The sequence below is a fragment of the Limanda limanda genome, chromosome 16 (assembly GCF_963576545.1).
Source record: "Limanda limanda chromosome 16, fLimLim1.1, whole genome shotgun sequence".
NCBI lineage: Eukaryota > Metazoa > Chordata > Actinopteri > Pleuronectiformes > Pleuronectidae > Limanda > Limanda limanda.
The window spans coordinates 11,627,356-11,644,385 of record NC_083651.1 but is presented as its reverse complement, the minus strand read 5'-3'; the positions used below and the strand labels follow the sequence as shown (position 1 = coordinate 11,644,385).

General features: G+C 46.0%; 1 protein-coding gene across 1 annotated transcript in view; it reads right to left on the bottom strand.

The window, feature by feature from the left end:
* Positions 1-17,030, bottom strand: part of si:dkey-100n23.5 — a 53,618-nt gene that overhangs the window by 26,551 nt on the left and 10,037 nt on the right. The window contains exons 7-10 of the mRNA XM_061088519.1: positions 15,063-15,152; positions 14,470-14,508; positions 8,962-9,040; positions 4,834-4,881 (exon numbers count right to left, since the gene is read on the bottom strand). Of these exons, the coding sequence (XP_060944502.1) occupies positions 4,834-4,881; positions 8,962-9,040; positions 14,470-14,508; positions 15,063-15,152 (256 nt within the window). The remainder of the gene's footprint in view (positions 1-4,833; positions 4,882-8,961; positions 9,041-14,469; positions 14,509-15,062; positions 15,153-17,030) is intronic.

The window sequence follows — 17,030 nt, the reverse complement described above, 5'->3', positions numbered from 1 at the left end:
ATGAGACATGGCTAGAATTGCAAAGGGGCGGAAAGTTTCCGGTAAATTTCCGGAAACTTTCCGGAAACTTTCCATGGGAAGTTAAGCTCATGAATTTGGGGAATTTTGAAAAAAATAAATAAATAGGCAAACTAAACGCTGAGCAATAAAAATATCATTCAAAGCTCTATTGAAAAGATGTATGGAATGCAGCACACGCTTCACGTTGAATTTCAACCCTCCACTGTGCATTCTTCCATCACATGCACAGATAATTCCCAGCATCCTTCACTCTACAGCAGGGCTACTGAGGCCTGCTGTAGTGTGCAGGACTAGTCAGGTAAGTTCCATTCAGCATAGCATGCTGATTGAGGATTGTTCATTTGTTCATCTAGCCTATTTCCATTAATTTATCCATCAATTGTAAAATATTTTTACAGACGATTCCAATTGTTTGGCTAACTATTTATATCTCTGGCATTGCATTAGTGTTTTTTTACAAACTTTTTTCTCATCTTATTCTACAGAATCTCATGTGTGGAGACATTTCACCCCATCCAATGTAGAAGGAAAGGCTGTGTACATTTGCAAAATACTGTGCAAAGACCTATGTTAAGAATGACACAACGATGCAGAAGCATATAGTCAAGTGCCCAAAGTTTCCTCAGGGCTCAAATCAGCCTATGACAAAATAAAATGTTTATATTTATGTCTGTATATGACAAGGTAAATACAGTTAGTATAAATTACCTACAACATTTCCAGTATATTCACGTTGATAGTGTATTAGTAAAATTAAAATGTTGTATGTGATATTGTTAAGACAACTTTCCATCTTAGTTTTTAAGCCAACATTCATTAAAAATCCTTAAAGGGCTAATAAAACAATTTTAAACTAGAATGGCACTCAGTAGACTTTATACCTCCACCAAGCCCCCTAAATGAAATCAGGCAGCACCAAACTTCACACACTGATAGAAAGCCTTTCCCTAATCTGCCAGATTTCTTTCCTCAATATCCTTGAATGATTCCCTGGGAAAACAGTGGAAATGTAAAAAACGGAAACATCCAAATCTTATGTTAGAGAACAAAGAAGACAATTCTGGATCCACAGCAGCATGGTCTGGCCTCTTCCCTTACCCATACTACATCCACCAAGTTTCATGAAAATCTGTCAAGTACTGTTTGTGTAAACTCAAACACAAACCCACAAATGGACTTTGGCGGAGGTAAAAATCGAATACTATTACTGCCTAATGAGTTTTCTTGAACCCAAAAAGATTTTCAGGGACAATCAAAACCCGTAAGCAGCAGGAAGTGTCGCTGATTATATAGCAGCTGCAGAGTCCATCCCCACAAAAGAAGCTGAATGTTAAGAGCTCTTGACAAACCCAACTGTCCTTGCAGCTTATTCTGTAGGATGTTTGGTGACATGTAAAATCACAATACGGTGGATACGCAAGTGCCGAGGTAATGCTCAACAAGATACAAGGTTGCGTATGCAAGTACACGCACACGCACACACACACACACACCTCACGACTCAAGGCAAGGCTTGTGTGGCTCGGTAAACAAACTCCCCGGGAAGATAACGGACAAGAGGCTGGCTGTTTGCTTAGGCAGCTTTGTTGCTACCCGACAGGACTGAGAGGATGTGTGTGCAGTTGTGCAAATGTGTTTAAAGGTGTGTGTGTGTGTGTGTTTGTGTGTGTGTGTGTGTGTGTGTGTGTGTGTGTGTGTGTGTGTGTTTAGATATCGCTCTACAGTTCCGGGACTGGGGACAATTTTGGATTGACACCAGCATTGTGTGGACATTCTGACCAGTCCTCACTAATTGAAAGGGCCGTTTCATGGTCAAGACATGAGGTTTAGGAGTTTTGATTAGGTCTACGCATTGATTTGTGATGGATAAGGTTGGGATTCGGCATTATGTCAATGAGCGTCCTCACAACTATAGAAGGAGTGTGTGTCTGTCTAACTTAAATACCCCTCTTCTGTACATCCCCTCGGTGACCGGTGCTGCTGCGAAGATCTTGTGATGCTCACTGGATGCATGTGGTCATGCGTGACGACAAACAAATCGCTCACGAAACGCACAGATGTGTCACAACCATGTGACTGACGGCCCCGATAACTGTCGAAACACGTTATGTACGTCACGGCTGCAGCCAGATACACACAGATACATATTGAGTGAGGGGGATGGTGCAAGCCGAGTCAGGGAGAGAGGGGGGAGAATAAAAAAAGATCAAGAATGGCGAACGTAGCGAGCTACAAGTGACAGCACAAAACACGAGAGATGTGTCTGTGTGTGTGTGCATGGGTGTGTGCGAGTCACAGCAGAGGAGAACATGTGAGGGCAGACGGACGGAAATTTGAGGAAGAAAATGGAAATCACCAGAGCCAGTGGTCTTTAGACGCCCAGCAGGAATCATTTTCTCTCGTTCTCTCTCTCACACACACACACACATACACACACACACACACACACACAGGAACCAGTGGTCGCCTGCTTGGCAAGCACAATCAGGGAGGCTGTTGTTGTTTTAAAGCATCGCAGCGCGTGCATAAACTCTCCTAAATATTCATGTCCATGAACCTGGCTTGCTGCTTTATTCATGCTGGGTATGAGAACAAGAGTTAGAGAGAGAGGAAGGGAGTGAGGGAAAAAAGAAAGAGGGGAGAGAGAGTCTGTAAAGTGAAAGGCTAGAAAGAAAAAACGATTGAAAAGAGGAGAGAATCTAGGAAAGAGAAATACAAGGAAAAGGGGGGGACATTAAAACCACTGCCGACTTATTTACACCCTGTGCAACACATAGCAATCAGCCTTTATGAACGGTGGGTTTGTGTTGCAGCCTCTACTGTCATGGTTGAGGGTTACGCCAGTTCAGTGTGCAGTGATTACATCTGCCACTTAGGGGCAGCATCTACATAACCTTAACCCCAACCTGCCCTCCACGCCTCGCCCTGCAGGGCTGAGCAGCGGCAGCAGAGCAGAGGAGACAGGGAGCAGGTAACTCAAGGCGGATCAGCCAGGGACTGCTGCTATTACATATTCAACTTTTCCGGAGTCGTGCAGCAACACTGACCACCTCAGTTTGGGGAAGCTATGATTCATTTTAACGATTTGGCATCTCCAAAGCGATGGTTGAGCAAGTGAGGGTTTGGTGTCTTGCTGGAGGACACTTCAATGTCTGTAGCCAGGAGCCGAGTGGAACAAACATAACAAGAAGCTTTGAGTGAGAGTGAAGAACTACTTCCCACGACAACAAATCCTTGATTTACTGAAACAACTTAGCAATCAACTTAAAGTTAAGGGACTTACTAGAGACACATTTTTAAAACAACAGCAGTAAACATTGAGATATCCTGACTTTTATGCCGAAGTAGGGTCATGTTCTAAAAATACTTGAGTTTACAATTCCCATAATAGAGACTATTACTCCCTTTTGTAAAACCCTAAATGTAACGCAGGTTTTCTTTTTCTGCTACGTATGTTTTCTCAAAGTCCATGTCAAGATAACCCTCTGTTATAACGTCATGACTTTCAAGAAGCACCAGAATAAGTATCCTCAAATAACCAGTTTGTATGAGTTTTGTCCGACCATATGAGCTGCTGGGGGGGCATAATATTATTTGAATACATTTATAACCTCTCGCATTTAAAGCAAGTCTCTCCTGGAAGGTGTTTGTCAGAAACGTACAATTACTCCGGTCAATGAGGGTTGACTGTTGTAACTGAACAATGAACATATACAAATGCTTTCAAGCGCAACTGAGTTACAGGTACAGGGAGAGGTCATATGTTGTGCTGAGGTCGACCCGCCTGTTAACAGCTGAATGCCATTGATGGGAAGGTGCAAAGATAAAGGGGAAGCAACTGATGTTATGAATTCTGCCTGTCTGCTGAGAATGGCAAAAGCTTTACGGATGTTTTGATGGTCCAGCAATTGCGCTGGTGCTGCCAATGGCCAGTGCGCCTCTGACAGAAAGGTCAATGTGTAAAGATCACTGCATTCAGCTCTATGGCGTAAAACACTAAGTTAGAGAACTTTTATGTTCATATGAGAATGTATAAAACATTAAAATTTTGTATTAAACTGTGGTTAGACAAATTAAACTATGGCAGGCCACCACAGTCAAGGTAATTCATGGGAAACACTGCAGTGTTGCGCTCACAGCAGCATACCCAAAATTAATTTTTTCTTGCTGGTTACATCCCCCCCCCCCCCAAACTCCTCAGGTTTCTCAATCTCATCCCTTTAATGTTCAAGGCAGGAATGATGTACATTTATTCTGCCATCCCATTCTATAAAAAAAAGGTACAGATGGGGGGTGGAGGGGGGGACTGGTGTTCTGGTGATAAGCTGGCCATGGTGTTGGTTGGTGCTGGATGGATGTCTGTGTAAAAGTGAGAGGCTTCATGGTGGGAGACACACGGGCTGTTGTGTTACACGTCACGCCTCCGATTCCTTAACGCCGGTATGTTATCTAAACATCACACCCTGTGGCGGCATTTAGATGGCTCTGTTTGGTTCGGTGTAAACAAGCAGAGCCGACATAATGAAGGGTCTTCTCGTCTTCACGTTGTCCTTATTTTTCCTCCTCTGTTCACTTTTAATTAAGTAACGCCAGGAACATGTGCGTAAGTGCACGCTCAAGCACACACACATGAAGAGAGTCAAGAGGGCAAATTTCTCCCTGCTGGGTTTGACACCTACCCAGCGTGACCGCAAGAGCTAATCCGGCACACAGTTTAATCCTCACGCTCCGTGTGTGTGTGTGTGTGTGTGTCTGGTGTGTGTATATGTGAATGTGTGTGTTGAGAAATGTGATGATCAGACAGGCCATTACCTTTCGTCTCTCCCTCTCCGGGTTGAAGGTTCCCAGCCATGACTGCAACTGCTCAGAAGAGACAAAAAAAATGGAAAGAAAAGGTCAGTTCAGTTATTTTGGTCAAAATAAACAAATACGGAGAAACATAAGAAGAGTATATAGTTATATTTAATTTGGTATTCCCAAGGACTGGCCTTAGATGTAGAGGTCAGGGCCTGGAGCGACAAGCTGGAATAACTATTACATTGGCTACGATCCCAACACTAATTCGTTCCAATTCTCCCTCATCCCTGCACAATTGTCTAATTCACAGCAGGGTGTAGAGTCGAGAGGCAGGAGGGAGCTCCCGACGTTTCACAAAAGAGGGAACTGATCAGCTTTAAGTGCTCACAATATGACAGGAGGGAGAAGAAGGAGAGGCGGCGGCTGTGTAGAGAAAGGGGGAGAGAAATTGTGTGAAAGCGTGAACGAAAAAAAGAAAAAAAGTGGAACAAACATGGCAGATCTGAAATCTCTGGAGACGACGTGGGAATACTTTCCGCTCTTCCTCTGACTCCGCTCTCAGGGGAACGCGCGGAAAATGTCAACAGACACGAACAGGAACACACGCTCGCTCACATGCACTCACACGCCCGTGCACAAGACTGGGATTTGTAATGGTGGGACAGAGGTGGCGGATGGAGGGGGGGAGGGGTGTGTGTGTGTGTGTGTGTGTGTGTGTGTGAAGCCAGAAGGTTTACGTAACCCAAGACATCACAGACAAAATCTCCGGAGGGCCTGCGTGAGCTTCACACGCACACGCACAACATGGCAGTGTAAACGACACGCACTAGCGGCTCTGCTCTTCTGCTATTTATTAACTCAACGTTGCCATGGTTTCGGTGCGCTGATGTGATTGTCATTGTAAATCCGTGTGTGACTACGTGGTCTGTTTGTGTGCGCCGCAAGAAAAGGAAAACGGCCACAGCCATTTGGCCATTAGATCAAACTTGTTCCAGAGCGGCCCTCCGCTTTCCAGCTGAGCACCGCGATCCATCAAAATCAACAAACACTGATAATAAGTGGCAATATCATTAGAGCTTCGGCCAGGTCTCGGGAGTGTGTGCCCGGCTTTTGTTGCAAGCGTGCGTGCAAGCCAGTGAGGTGTCGAGGCACGAGGCTCCGGGAGGGAAGAAGTCGGCATGTACAAAAAAATTACATCCGTGAGTAGGGTTGCAAAGGGGCGGAAAGTTTCCATGGGAAGTTAAACTCGGGAATTTGGGAATTTTGAAAAAAAAAAAAAAATAAGCAAATTAAACACTGAGCAATAAAAACATCATTTAAAACTCTATTTTAAAGATGTATGGAATGAAGCACACACTGCACGTTGAGTTTCAACCCTCCACTGTACATTCTTCCATCACATGCACAGATAACTCCCAGCATCCTGCACACTACAGGAGGGCTATTGAGGCCTGCTGTAGTGTGCAGGACTAGTCGGGTAAGTTTCGATGATATCACTGGGGAAAATATATTAGCATGCTGATTGAGGATTGTTCATCTGTTCATCTAGCCTATTTCCATTCATTTATCCATCAATTTTAAAATATTTTTACAGACGATTCCAATTGTTTGGCTAACTATTTATATCTCTGGCATTGCATTAGTGTTTTTTTACAAACTTTTTTCTCATCTTATTCTACAGAACAATGCCACGTGCACGATCTCATGTGTGGAGACATTTCACCCCATCCAATGTAGAAGGAAAGGCTGTGTACATTTGCAAATACTGTGCAAAGACCTGTGTTAAGAATGACACAAAGATGCAGAGGCCTATAGTCAAGTGCCCAAAGTTTCCTCAGGGCTCAAATCAGCCTATGACAAAACAAAATGTTTATATTTATGTCTGTATATGCCAAGGTAAATACAGTTAGTATAAATTACCCACAACATTTCCAGTTTATTCCCGTATATTCCTGTTAATTCCCGTTAATTCCCATGGCAAGTTTCCAACTTTGAATATTCCCGGAATTTTGCAACCCTTTCCGTGAGACAAACACGTCAACACACTCTGAGACATCTCTGTCTGCCATGATCATGACTCATTAACTTTCAAGCCTCTCAAGTTACTACAAGCTCACAACGTCACTCAGAGGGTTTCACTGCCGTGTGAGACGTGCTCTCTCTAAACGGATTCCCACGCTACGGATTCGTTTCCACCCATGATCCTGCGATCCCCTCTCTGACTCCGGAGAGCCGACAAACTTCTCCGTCCGGTTAACATCCTGCCTCTCCTCGCTCAGCCGCCTCCTCTTTATCCCTTTCCTCGTTGCATCGCCACCTACCCTGCCTTTCAAAGCTTTTTGAAACTCTTTCAAGTGAGACAGCCTGCAGCTGAAAAAGAGATAAGGCTAGAGCTCTTCATAAATATGATAGAGAAAGCAAAACGGCAGAGTGAAGGCGGAGAGAGGGAGACAGACGTGGGGGCTGGAGAATAGGGGGGGGGGGGGTAAGGGGAAAAATGAGAGGGGGAAGGAGTCAGAGACAGACAGAGAGATAAATGGAGTTCGAAAGGGAAAAAGAGGAGGAGGGTGAAAATGAGAAAGGTGGAAAACAGAGATAGAGAGAGACAAGAGGAAGAGGGAGAGACGGCTGAATATGTGAGCTGAATGAGTTATGAGATGCGGGTTCAAAACCAGCTACATTCACTCATCCTTTCTTTTTTATCACATTCATGATAAAGAGCTGAGTCCTCTCTTTTCTTTCCCCCCTTCCCTCTAGCTACCTGCGTTCTGTCGCTGACGTCGCCCGTCTGCAGCCCGGCTATCTGCAAAAATCTGTTTCACGGCTCGACGCTCAAACAGAGAATGTCAATGTTCACCACTTTATTCTGAGTGTGGCTTCAGCCTCGTTCTCTCTTCCTCTCTTTCTGTAATTGATTTATAATTTCAAAATCCCACACACACACAGTGTTGTAACGTTAGTCTGCTGGTGCCCCCTCCAGTGGCTTTCTGGCTACATTGTGGTGGTGTAAGATCGGGGGGGGGGGGGAACGGCAGCAATGTGAGCTTTTATGGAGTGCTGCCTCTGGGCTTCTGCTGAGCTCGGAGCCAACACGGTGACATCAACTAAGTGGTTAATTGATTAATCAGCAGATTAGTTGCTCTGGACGACACTTAAGTGATTGAAATGTCAAAATAGTGAAAAGTATCCGTCACAACAACAAAAAAAGCCACGGTGAAATTCTTTGAAAATAATCCAAAAATAAAAGGTATTGAGTTTAAGTTAAAGAAGCCACACTCTTACTTTGCACACACAATCTGTCAAAATATTAAAATAATTAATTTGAAAGGTGATGGATGATATGTAAAGACATAGAATTATCATTTCCAAATTTGCTTCCACCCAGTGGCATGAAAGACGACATACAAACATGTTATTACCTATGGTTATTACAGGCAATCTTAGTTTCATAGCTGTGGCTTGCATTCCCTTTGGTCGTTGTCCTGTACAAGTTAATTGCAAAGAGCTGGAAATGCAGTTAAGTTGAGGTCAGACAGGTTTTAAAGCCAATCACTAGGTCAGCCATTACTCAAACTTACTGTAGATACGTATTACAGTTCACAAGCCAACTACCTGGTTCTACTTTGACCTACTTGTGTGTCTTTACCTGTGTAATTTACCTGAAATGTAAGTTGCTCAGACAACCTGTCTGTTTAAAACCTGTTATCTAAACTCTGTGTGTGTGTGTGTGTGTGTGTGTGTGTGTGTGTGTGTGTGTGTGTGTGTGTGTGTGTGTGTGTGTGTGTGTGTTGTTGTTTTGCAAGGTCACCATGATCATAAATCTCAGCGACAGTGGATTCTCATCAGTATCATTTGTGAGGATCTCCACTCGTTACTGTCATTTAATTATATGGCAACAGATGATAGAAAATTTTATTTTTTGGTTCTCACCCTGGTGCCAACTGTAAAAATAGATCTCACACGTAAATTTGTTTCGGAGACCCTCCCTCCCAGGCACAGACATAAAAACAGGCAAGTGGCAATGCTGTCTCAGCTTTCACTGATGTCAGTTTTCTAAAAAGGTCACAATGCGTTTGGATTCAGCTTAATTGCCACTGTGTTGGGTTTCCGCCGCTGCCAACCGGACGCAGGAGGATCACTTACCCTCTGATTGGCCACGCAGATGATCCTGGCGTAGCAGCTGATCATCAGAAAGATGAGGCAGAACAGCGGCACGTACCATCTGCGAAGCAAAGACAGAAATAGGAAGTAAGATAACTGAGTGTTATCAGAAGATCAGACCATTGCTGTTGTTTTGTCTGTGATGGTTGTTTTTCTTTTGTCCTGTTACAGGAACAGAAAGTTTGGAGAAGACCAAATGGAAATTTTGCTTTTGAATAGAAAATATAAAAATGAGGAAGAAAACACAATTGATGAAATACAGAGTCATACATCCAAATGCAGTCTATAACATAATGAAATGTAAAGGCATACCAGGTGTCTGGGCAAAGAGATCAGACCACAGAAACTCATTGAATAAGATTCCCCCATCAGGATCATAACCTGAGGAGGCTATTGTTGTTAGATGTGATTTGTTCTAGACTGGGACAGCAGCTTGTTTTGATATGCTGCTTCACTGTAGCTGTTGTAACCCTGACATTAAAACACCTTTCTCTGCGGTTTTAAACACAAAACAACCCCCACATTTCTCTTGAAGTTTCTAAAAACTCTTATTCTATTTAGGAAAAATCCGATTGACAATAAACTAAACTGCTGATATAAATACTAACTTATTTATGTAATGGTAATTGGTATTTACGTATAGATGAGACTGTTTAACACTGGTGTTGAATTATTCTAGCTGGCGGATGAGCAGCAAAGGCACACAATCAGACGTGGCTCAGAACCTCTGGACCTTGCACCTCAGCGAGTATAGATGAGAGGCCGACAAAAAACAAAAGATAATGGAAAGTCACAACACCCGAAATGCATGGCATTCCTATGGGATGAAGGGCTGACAATGAGGAGAGGCACGGCGGAAGAGTAACATGTCAGGTATTTCTGAGCAGATGAAAGCGAGCAAGACGAGCGAGGGAAACAGGGTGATGGGTGATGGCTTTGTTGGAATGGGAGCCTTGTGTTATGCAACCTCCGGGGAGGTGATGTAAGCTCGGAGGAGTGTCAGCCTCTCCTTGTAATCACGAAACAAGCCTTTGTCTCACTTTGATCGACAAGTTCCTGGCCACCACTTCTCTGTTCAGCCTCAGTAACTCGGTGAAGTCACCCCAATTCCTCCTGAGCACCTGGCACGGAATGCACCTACGTGATGAGCATAATGGATTGTGCAGAGGAACAACACCGAGAGTAATTATAGGCCTGATCATGATCCAGGAGGGGAACAAAATCTGACATTTAAAACAGAGTCTAAGTCTGTCTCTGACCCATGAATACAGGGACGCCCTTAGTTCCACAGGAAAATGGATCGGGGGGGGGGAATGTCACCGCTGCAACTGAAAAGTGCTAAAAATTGCATCTTTTAGCAGAATCTCAATAGTCAAATATTAGGTGCTTGGCCTAATTCAACTTCGCTCACACTTGTCATCGAAGCCTCCGGGTCGAAAGAAACTCACTTAGTGTTATAAATGAAACGTTTTATTGGCAGGGGAATCTGTGATGGTACCCGCTTGTTCACAGCAGGAAATGGGGAACGGCTGCTTTACACATCATGTTCCTTCACGTCTTGTAGGGGATGTCGATATACACAACCCTCTTTGAACATGTGTGAGAGTGCACGTGTGTGAGTGCACATGCGTGTGCGTGTCCACACAGGTTCAATAATGGCATGGGACAATGATGAAAGCGTTTCAGGGGAGACCTGTGCAGGCGTCACCTCGGTGTGATTTAATAACCTGATCAACGGAATAAACAGCGTCCAATTACGCCAGCGCACGTCCCGTTAATGATGGAGAGACGGGGTGCGGGGGGGTTGGCGGATAGGGGAAAGGAGGGGGGTGGCCTTTTTAACAATAGCGTGGAGGGGCTGCAAGGAGGAGAGAATGACGGGCGGCAGCTACAAAGTGCTCTAATTAGCATGATAACGATCTGCCATTAGAGTCCGCTGTGCTCTACAGCTGAGCACTACCCGGAGACAGAGAGAGAGCAAGAGGGAGGGAGCGAATTAGAGAGAGAGAGAAAGCGAGAGTGAGAGAGAGAAGGAATTAAATCGCGGCAGAGAGAGAGAGAGAGAAAGGATTCGGAGTAGGCAGATGATAAAGGCGAAACGAGAATAGAGGTGAGGATGGATGGATGATGGCAGATTGTGGGTCAGGACCAGAAAGCAGAAATAAGAAAGAAGTGCTGGGTGATTAAAAGACGGGGGAGAGGGATAAGGTCACAGAGAGAAGGAAAGGAAAAGCAGAAAAAGGCTGCAGCCAATAGATCGACTACGGACGGATAGATAGAAAGGTGGATAAATACAGAGGGGGCTCCGAGATCTGGAGGAAAGTACGACAGCCAGCAAAGGTGGAAAGCCTGAAACTGGCAGAAAGAAAGATCAGCACAGATTCAATCTCCCTGCCCGAGCACGGCCTTCCCCCTGGTGCTGCTCTGAAGTGAAGAATGAGGCTTGGATGAAAGAGGCTTTAATTGAAGTGCTCGGTGGGAGATGAGAGTGCGGGTAGAGATCCAACTGTGCAGGGTTAGTGCTCAACTGCAACTTTGACCCACAAGATCCTACTGCTGAGTGAAAGACCACGATCTACCTGTTCAACCACTCGACAGGGACAGGGGAGAAAGGGAGGATACAGAAAGATAAGAAAGAACATGGTGTTTTGGGGGTCTGGCTCTACAGATGCAGAAATGTAAAAGTTAAAAAGGAGACAGGGCAAGAGAAATGGGTCAATCTTACACTCAACGCAAAGCGGCAGAGAGATGTTTAGGCGCATGCTTCTGCGTTATCAGGGGCCCGCAAGCGTAAGAGCCTTTCCGGGCCCCTTAAGTACTTACGTATCCCTTCTTACGTGCTTACGTACGTCGCCCAATTTCTCTAACTAGACGGCAAAGCTCCGCAAGCGTCACGTAGCCGGCAAGGCTGTGATTGGTCTGCTAACTACATCATTTCCGGAGTCGCATTTCCGGTTCATGCCCGATAATACCGGCGGAAACCACGGAAGATTTAGAAGAACGAATATGGACCAAATAGAAGAGCACTTGGCAGAAGAGATCCGAAACTATGACCACTAGTATAACCCGTCACTGACCGGCGGATTTGTCTGCCAGAAAAAGGCTCTGAGGAGCCGCCGTGGCGATGTAAATAAACCGCTCTTCTTCGTGCCACATACAAAGAAGAGCCGACTTCGACAAAAAACATTACTCCGCCTAGTGTTCTGACGGGGAATTGCATGGCAACACGCGCAACGCTTGGAAAACCATGAAGGACAACGAGTCCTGCGTCACAACTGCTTGAAAAGCCGCAGACGCCGTTGCAGAAGCATGCGCCGGCCTTTAGTCTTCACCACCTGGTGGTCATGTGGAATGTTGGCCAAATGATGGTGTTGGATGAAAGGTTATATGGGCCACCAAAGTTACATCAATTCATCCTGAGGGGAACAAGAGTGTTTGGAACCAAAAATGTCAAACTTATGGTGACAATTATGGAAAACGCAAGTGGGCGTCAAACTGCTGTTTTGCTTGATGGATCGGTCAACTGCGACACAAATCCTATCCCTTTCATTAATGCACTTGAGGTGCAATGCCTCGTGCAGTCCGTTCCTAAATGATAGTCGTGACAACTGATTAAAAATACAACCACACTGCTGGCTAAAACAAGTATAGAAAAAGACGAAACACAAACAGAACAGTTTGATACTGGTTTGTTTACTTTGGGCAAACTGCTTGTGTGCGCTTCTTCTTCCACCACAATGCAATACAATTTCCCTCTGAGAGCCATCTGGGAATCTCTGTGCTCTGTCATTAAGTTGTCTGGGGAGACCCAAAATTATGTTTGTCCTTTCAAACTGGACACAAACCCGCGAGGATTTGGCCATTCCGCTCAGAGACAAAGGCTCATGTGTGCGAATGACTCTGGAGAACTCCCAGGTGTTTACTATCTGGTGGACACGCACATTTTGGCCCCTTTCCTGACGTGATGCTATGACACACATCACGGAGTCAGCGATGTTTCTTCTGCTGGAGTCTTTGCCATTTTCACAATTATCCTCCATGTCAAGCCTGGTTCCAGCACTGTTCAATTGGTGTAGAAATGTAATTGCCATAACGCTTCTTTCCACGGTTTACAAAACCTGTTTTCACGCACGTTGGTGTTTAGACAATGAGGTGTAAGGAAGGTATAGGATTCAGGTTCTGGGGACAACGAATGTCTGCACACAATTTCATGCCACCCGTCCAACAGAGGCGTGAGTGTTGAACCAAACGCCGACTCTGCCATCCCTGCACACAGAGCCTTTCTGCTAATTATGTTAATCGCTTGTGAGCGTCATCTTCTCTCCCGGGACGTGGGACCTCTAAGAGCTGTGACTCAGCTGAGCCCGAGCGCTTCCAACTGCTGACTCAAACCCTGAAATTCCGCACCTCGGTCACACAGCGTTGTCCTCTGCTTTCCACTCTCCTTCCTCTTTCATCCTCCTTCACATCCTCTTCCTCCTCATCCGAGCCTTACCCCCCCGCCTCCTCTGTCCTGTCTGCGCGCTCCGCTGAACTCTGATGAAGACACACTACGGGGCGTGGGCAGAGACGAGGGCAATTTATTTCTCCGACTCTCCTTCGGCTTCCCGTGCCAGTGTGCCGCGTTCCTGCTCGTGATGAGTAATCCTCCATCTCTCTAACTACACCCCTTATGTCTCTCCTCCCACCTTTTCCACTTTTCACCTTTAATGCTACAACCTCTGCCCTCCCGCGAGCAGTCAGCAGGGTGTGTGTGTGTGTGTTGGAGTGGTTTTTTTTTCCCTTTCCTCCACGGGTGCTGCCTTGGCCTCTAATCTCGTGTCTGGTTTGATGTAATTAGAGCTAATGAAGATTCCCTGATCCTGTGAGCAGCTCGTCCCCCTGGGCCACGACAGCATGGAAAGAACTAGAAAGAGCCGCAGAGCAAAGGAGCGCTGATAAAAGAGACACAGGCTCGTTTAGCACAGCTGATAGCTATGTGTTGTTCTGCATGCGCGTCTAAGTGCGCACTTATTTGTTTTAGAAAGATTGATTCCCTACTGAAACTGTGAGCGGCAACGCGATTACCTTGGCTCGTGGTGAGGTATCGCCGTGTGCGCCGGCACGGGGGGGGGGTACGTGCGTGCGTGTGTGTTTAAAAGTCTGCGCCGGGGGATTGGAGGAGCCCTTGCAGACTTAGGGCCAGTTGCAGAAAGCAGCAGACAGGCATAATCCTTCATAGCCGTCCTAAACACTTAAATACACAGTGCAGCAACTCCCCTAAATCTGACAAGGCAGAGGCAGATACAGACACATCCACACGTGCGCACGCACCAAACACACACACACGAACACACACACACATCTTGGCCTTACACCAGGAGGGAAAAAACCCTGCAGGCTCCCCTGACATGCAACCCTTCACATTTCCCCGTGGAGACAGCCCTCCCCCCCTCCCTCCCTCCCCCAGTAGGGGAAGCTTTGATGGCAGCGCTGAGAGGGTCTACTTACATCCCAAATCTCCAGGCTACGTGATCGTCTGTGATCCAGCTGGGGGAAGAGGGAGAGAGAGAGAGAGGGAGAGGGAGGGAGAGAGAGGGAGGGAGAGAGGGGGAGAGGGTTACAAAAGAAAGGAAGAGTGCGAGCGGAAGAGAGACTTGTGTGGCTGCGGAGGGGAAAAGCTGTGCCGCTGCAGCTATTAATAAGCCGCGAGTGGAAAGAGAGAGAGAGCCGAGCCGGGAGATTAAGGCTCTGTCCCAATTCTCATTCCACCTCCTCCTCTGCTCGGCCTCTTCCCCTTTTTCCTCACCCCCTGAACTACCCTCCAAACAAACAATGCCTTTCCTATTCACCGTAAGAACTGGGGGGGCGAGAGAGAGAGAGAGAGGGGGGGGGGGGGGGGGGCTTTTTTTGCTGTTCAAGGATGTGCTGATAATTGGCAATTTTTATCAAATAAAACCATGTGAGGGACAAAGCTCGGCTGGAGCTGGAACGAGGCCAGAGAGCTGTGGCCTTCTTGCAGCGTGAAGACATTTAACAGATATATACGGTCGCTGGCTCACAAAAAACATGGATGCTGTGGCCGGACTGTTGGCCGTACTCACCACCAGGCTCCCGCGGGGCCGTAGTAACCCTTCAGCAGGGGTAAAGAGGCCATGACCAGAGGGACCCCCCACGCCACCAGATGGTAAAACCTGATAAAGGGGGAGACATTTATTTCATTATGAGCACCGAGTACAGGGAGCTATGCCCCGGAGAAAAAGCCCTGTGACTAAATCAATTCTTTTCTACTTCAGTTCATCCCTCTCTGTTGGCACTCACATCGGGATCACTTTTAAGGTGCAGATCCCCGATACAGCCAGACTGCCAATTACTCATGGTAATATAAACCATAACTATCCTCACTGTTGTGGAGAAAACATGATTTGCAGTAGGGCTGAACGATTTGGGAAAATAATCTAATTGCGATTTTTTCCCCCCCCCAATATTGCGATTTAATATGTGATTTTTTTATTTGATCCTCTTTTTTTCCCCAACAAAACGTAATGAATGATTTAAATATGACCAACACAATATAAGATACATTGAGTGTAAAATATTCTTTAAAATTATAGGTGTCTTACTGCTCCCAAGCCAGTAACATTTCACACAGCTGAAACATAGAATTTGCCTCTACTATACTTGAAAATATTTTGTAAAATCAAAGCCAATAAAGTTTTAAATAAAAAACGGAGAAATGCACAGGCCACAGAGTCAAACAGTACAACTGCATGTATGAACAGTTTCCTGAAGCTAATGAAATGGTCCCACTCCTCAGACTCTGATTTTTAACCCTTTCGAACTCAAGTCACTCAACAGACAGAGTGTGTGTGTGTGTGTGTGTGTGTGTGTGTGTGTGTGTGTGTGTGTGTGTGTGTGTGTGTGTGTGTGTGTGTGTGTGTGTGGAGCCACAACACAGCAGACATGAGGCGGTGTAAAGACCTCGAGCATGCCGTTCATGTCCGGGTGGTCGTGCAGCGATTTTATCGCAAATGCAATTAATCGTTCAGCCCTAATTTGCAGAGAAGCTGTTTGAAACAAAAAGGAGGCAAATTCTCACCAGGCTGTGTAAATTGTGGCATTAAAATATGCATATATGTTATAAAATAGACTAAGGTCATAGAGAACACAAGTAGAAGTCTGAAAAACATTTATATCGGCGATTTGCCATTTAAGAAGTTTGAAAAATCTCAATAATGTGACGGTGTGTGTCTGATACATGAGGTGTGTGTGCTCCAGTGTCTCGGGCGTCAGTGTGGGCGTCGATACTTTATAGAGCGAAGAGTGTCGCCTGGTCAATAGAGTGGAAGTCCTGCCCTGACTCGTTCCAAGTGCGGTCAATCGAGCGGTGCCGACACAGCTGAGACATGCTCAATCCCTCTCGAGTCGTGCACACACACACACACACACACAAACACACACACACAGTGTACCCCCCTCCTTTATGCCCCCCCATCTGATGGACAGCAGTGCGAGTGTGTGGGAGGTGGTGGAGGAAAGGAGATGGCTGGTGGTTTAAATAGAACAGAATGGTGGGTGGGAAAGAGACATAGGAAATGTATAGATCCAGAGAGAGAGAGAGTGCGCTTAGATCGAACACGAGCAAGTGTGAGAGAGAGTGAAAAACAAGGTAGACGAAGGGGGAGAAAAGGGAAAGAGTGGAAGACCTAAAAACGAGGACGCAATCGGGCGGCGGAGCGGGCAAAAGAGCAAAGAGGACAGCGAGGGAGGGAGCGAGAGAAAGACAGAGAAAAGGAGAGATAGCGGGAGGGAGAGAAAGAGTGTGTGGTGGTGGGAGGAGGGATACAAATGGTGAAATCAGTGCTTCCAGTTCACGGCGTGACGATCGGTGCAGGGAGGGGGGGCTTGTCAGGAAATCAATGTGGAGAGCTCGCAGACGCACGCACACGCACACGCACACACACACGCACACGCACACACACTTTGAGAGGGAGATGCCGAGGTCTGGAGCAGCGCACAACATGAGCCTAATGAGGCACAGCAGGGCTGCTCTGCGCTCTGCATTTCACACA